This window comes from Nicotiana tabacum, chromosome 10 (genome assembly GCF_000715075.1).
Source record: "Nicotiana tabacum cultivar K326 chromosome 10, ASM71507v2, whole genome shotgun sequence".
Lineage (NCBI taxonomy): Eukaryota > Viridiplantae > Streptophyta > Magnoliopsida > Solanales > Solanaceae > Nicotiana > Nicotiana tabacum.
The window spans coordinates 164,338,891-164,343,266 of NC_134089.1; the positions used below are offsets into that span (position 1 = coordinate 164,338,891).

General features: G+C 34.9%; 1 protein-coding gene across 1 annotated transcript; it reads right to left on the bottom strand.

Moving 5' to 3' along the window:
• Window positions 1-465: 465 nt before the first annotated feature.
• On the bottom strand, window positions 466-3,982 carry LOC107786297 (putative flavin-containing monooxygenase 1). The gene is made up of 5 exons (XM_016607757.2): window positions 3,461-3,982; window positions 2,717-2,957; window positions 1,674-1,852; window positions 1,221-1,573; window positions 466-1,020 (listed from the first exon to the last, which is right to left on the bottom strand). The coding sequence occupies exons 1-5, from the start codon at window positions 3,905-3,907 to the stop codon at window positions 678-680; spliced, it is 1,563 nt and encodes a 520-aa protein (XP_016463243.1). The 5' UTR covers window positions 3,908-3,982; the 3' UTR covers window positions 466-677.
• Window positions 3,983-4,376: the final 394 nt, after the last annotated feature.

The following is a 4,376-nucleotide window of genomic DNA, read 5'->3' on the forward strand; positions in this document are numbered from 1 at the left end:
TTCTTTTCTTTTTTTTTCTTTTTAATTCCTTAAAATAATTTGCCAAATAATACCATGTAAACATTGGACAACAATTATCACACAATTAACATTTAATTATACTAAACACTTAATGACAAAATACAATGAAGGACGCACATATTTTATTTTTCTTTTAATAAACAGATTGCGGTTCACACGACATATAGACATATATTTTTTATATTTTTTTTTTTGAATAAAACAACCATGGGCAAAATCAACAAATAACTAGCAAAAAATGCCACGTAAAAATCCAGCAAATGTACAGTAAAAACCAATTGCTATTATTTTTTTTCTTTTGGAGTGATTGTCGCGTAAAACAAAAATCACGTGCTCACAGATGGTATACTAAGTTGCAAATGAAAATGGAGTTACTCAAGTGATCTCGAAATATTAAGTGGTCAACTGGTAGAACTTGATTCAAAAGAACCTTTATTCTTCCTTTTGTACTAATAAAGACAGAAGCTTTAGTCCTAAGCTGAGGTATTCTACATTTTTGGATACCTCGCTTGAGACCGTTCATACATGTGATGTTTATTTATTTTCTTTTTACCTCTCTTTCTAATCAGAGAAATATACTACAACATAAGCAGATACATGAAATAACAAACTACTACATAAATAAGCAGGATATTTTCAGATTTTACTGAATTTGGTTACTTCCCCCATGCATAATCTTGGCTGTTGTAGGGACTAAAGGCTTCAGCCAACCAATTCTTCTTCCTCCAAGATTGCCATCCCATCTCTTCACAGATTTCATCACTATGATTTATACTGAAAGTGGAAATGCAATTTCTCTTATAGAATCTTGTTGTCCTCTTCATAATCTCCATCTCTTGTGTTACCTGTTCAAGCATTTTCTCGACAGATGGAAGCTTAAATAGATCATCTACTAGTCGTGACAGCCATATGCAACGTATCTCAGCTGAATGCAGGTTTGAAACACTTTCAAGATATCCCACGAAAGCCATATTTGGAATCAATGGATGAACTGTACCCCTGTTAAGGAATTGGAAAATAAAAAAATTTCAGTATTCACCATCAACTATCATGGGCGGTTCAATAAAATTTGTAGCCAAAAGCCAAGCTTTAAAGTTGGGGCCTAAAGACACTGCTTCACCAGCCTTACCCTCTAGCCGGCTCTATCAACATTATTTCTCTGGCTAGGAATAAATAGAAATGTTTCATTGCCTAATTACCTGTACAGCGGAATCATGCCAGAGGGAAACTCTAGCAGACTGCGAAAGGGATCTGGTAATATATCTCTGAGCTTTTTCTTCCCATCAAAACCAGTTGCAAGAATGACAACATCAGCTTCCAATTTGGTTTTGTCCTCAAATTCGATTCCCCCTTCCCAGAACCACCATTTTGATAACGTTCTTTTGAACGAGATTTTACCCTTATCAGCCTCAGTGAAGAAATTATGAGGCAAGATAGCCATTTGACAAGATGCATAGTCTTCCTCAAAGGGGTGTTCTGGTTTCAGTCCATACTTTTCCAGTGGAAGTTTCCATACTAAATAGGACTCAATTAACTTCGAAGCTCCTCTTCTCTGTCGCAATATATATTACATTATGTTAATCCTATGTGAAATGATGCACTATATTTCAAGAAACACACACACACACACAAAAGAAAATAATGGGGCTGACCAGAGGTGAAAGCATGTGGCAAAGCAGTGTCCTGATCAGGCCTTGATTGGGTCTTGAATGGAGGAACTGAGAAGATCGAGTAGAATAGAACAAGTAAAATGGTAAACCCCAAATAGAATAGTGTGGAACTGTCCAATGCAATGTCCTTACTACCATCGTACAAGCTTGCCCTTCAGGTCCTACAAAAGAAAAAAAATGAAAGAATTACTTTTAAACCTTGAAATTTATTAATCCGTGAGCTAGTGGTTTCTGTTTTTGAACCTTGAAATTTATTAATCCGTTGAGCACGTTTGCTTAGGTCAAATTAAAGTCCTATCTTCAATTCTAATGGGAAAATTCTAAATATTTAATGCGTGTGACCTTGAAAGAAAAATATACGTATGATTCAGTCCTGAAGTCGAAGCATGAGACTTGAAAAATCAAAATACTATGCTTTTGACATTTATTCTCTGGTCCCTTTTTTTGTCACATTTTTAGAAGAAACTAAAATAATTGTAAAGTTGAGACTTACGTGGACAGTTATGAGTATGTTGGAGTTGATTAATCAATATGATAACTACAGCAACAGCTAGCATTTTCATGCAATATAAAAATAGTACTCATGTCAACAACCACAGTTTAATTTCCTTTATGGATTTTGACAAACTAACGTCCCTCTCTTTGCCTGCTTTTGGACATTACATATTTTTTTTTTGTTTTTTATATTATATTATGCTGATAGTTGTAACAATATCTAGTTGCTGGTCAAGATTAAAGGAGAAACTATGCATTGAACACAAATCTTTTTTTGGGTTTCCCATTGTCCGTTATCCTCATTGGTGCCCGACTAAATCCGGATTCGCACCGGAAAGTTCCCTATTAGGGGATAAAGCACTCCTTAATAAAGGCGACTCCATACTCAGGGTTTCGAACCCGAGACCTCTGGTTAAGGATAAAGGACTACTTACCACTCTACCACAAAACCTTTATCGGTGAACAGAAATCTTTGTTAAGTAGTACTGTATTCTTTGATGTATGAATATATAATGGACAGAAAATTTTACCTTGATTTGCTTCAGCACATTCAACAGCAAGATCTATTGCTGATTTTTTATAGCCCACCACCACAACTTTCTTCCCTTTCAGAAGCTTAGTAGATGCTTCTTGATCAAGTTTAGAGTAATCAAGAGTATGCAGAACTTGACCCTTGAACACTTCTGGTCCTTTTTTCTGTGGAAAATTTGGCATATTTGGTATATCTCCATATTTTCCAGTGCACATCACCAAAAACTCGAACGCATACCGCTGAAAAAAGAATAAAACATTAAATGAGCAATTTACGTTAGATCCATTCTTCTTAATTTTATTGAAAACTAAGAAAGAAAATGAAATATAATAACATGTATACTTTAGGTCAACAACAACAACAACAGACCAGTAAAGTCCGATCGATAAGTGAGGTTTGGGGAAGATAGTATGTACGCAGACCTTACTCTTGCCTTTGAAGGGTAGAGATGCATATCTATTTTCTGGTTAAATACATTTTACGAGATGTTTTTCCATACTTTCCGCATTCAACATTCAGTTCTAGCTATTTCTGCACCTTCTAATCGACCTGAACAACATATATATACGTTTGTTTCCGATAGACATTCGGCTCAAGAAAGATGGAAAGAAATAGTAGAAATAGCAATATCAACGATAAGGGGCAGAAAGATAATAACAACAAACTAAGAGCCAGAAAATAGATGGAAGGAACATGCAACATATACTTTAGGTATATGTTAAAAATGAAGAGAAAGAAGAACCTGTAAGGTTTCAGATTGATCATTGGTTTGGACAGCAACCTCCCAAACTGGATTGCCATTCAACAAACATCCATATTCAGCATTAATTTTAGCACCAAAATAATTCATTTGTCGATCACCAACGAACTTGATCTCCACCACCTTAGAGTTGAACTTGACAAATTTCAACACATCAAAATGTTGAGCATAGGAATACAAATATTCCAATATTTCCTCATAAGTAGGGAAACTCATATTATCCCTCTGACTCCATGGGAAATCAGAAAACTCATAGTCACAACGAGGAGTCTGCAATTTAGTAGACCTATATGAACAATGTTTCCACACTCCTCCAATACAATCCGTGGCTTCGAACACCATTGGCTCGTACTTGGCTAGCTGTTTAGCTGCTGCTATTCCACTTATTCCAGCTCCAATTATTCCAATTTTCGAACGGATAATAGCCATTAGAAAAAATAGTTATCTAGCTCGAGTAATAATATAATCAAGGAAGAAATAGAACTTGAGCGTGTATATATTTTTGAGAGATTATAGAAAATGGGATGGTTTTGGACGTGAGGGTTTGAGGTGGTATTTATAGGAGTTTGCATGAGATGAGATGATCGATGTGAAATGAAGTTAGAAAAAGAGAGAGGTGATTGCTAGAAGGCACGTGCTTAGACTTGTAAGAATAAGTCCATAACAATCTTCATGTTAGCTAGGTACGTATATGTAATATTAATTGTCAAATAGTTAAGTACTAATAAATTATTCTATAGATTTGTTGACATTTGCATTTTTGGCTATATTTTATTGTGTTGTAGTACTGATATTGTTGTTACGCGAAGATTGTTAGCTATGAAATGGAAATTTCATGAGTCAAATTTCTCTATCTGCTTCAAAAAAAAAAAATATCAGTTGAATTTCATTGCATCTT

Bases quoted from the DNA above. Each gene is read 5' to 3' on its own strand.
- LOC107786297 (XM_016607757.2), bottom strand. From the start codon at position 3,907: ATGGCTATTATCCGTTCGAAAATTGGAATAATTGGAGCTGGAATAAGT. The intron at 2,958-3,460 runs GTTCTTCTTTCT...TTCTTTTTTCAG, and splicing joins ATCAATCTGAAACCTTACAG to CGGTATGCGTTCGAGTTTTT. The intron at 1,574-1,673 runs GTCAGCCCCATT...ATATTGCGACAG, and splicing joins GCCACATGCTTTCACCTCTG to AGAAGAGGAGCTTCGAAGTT.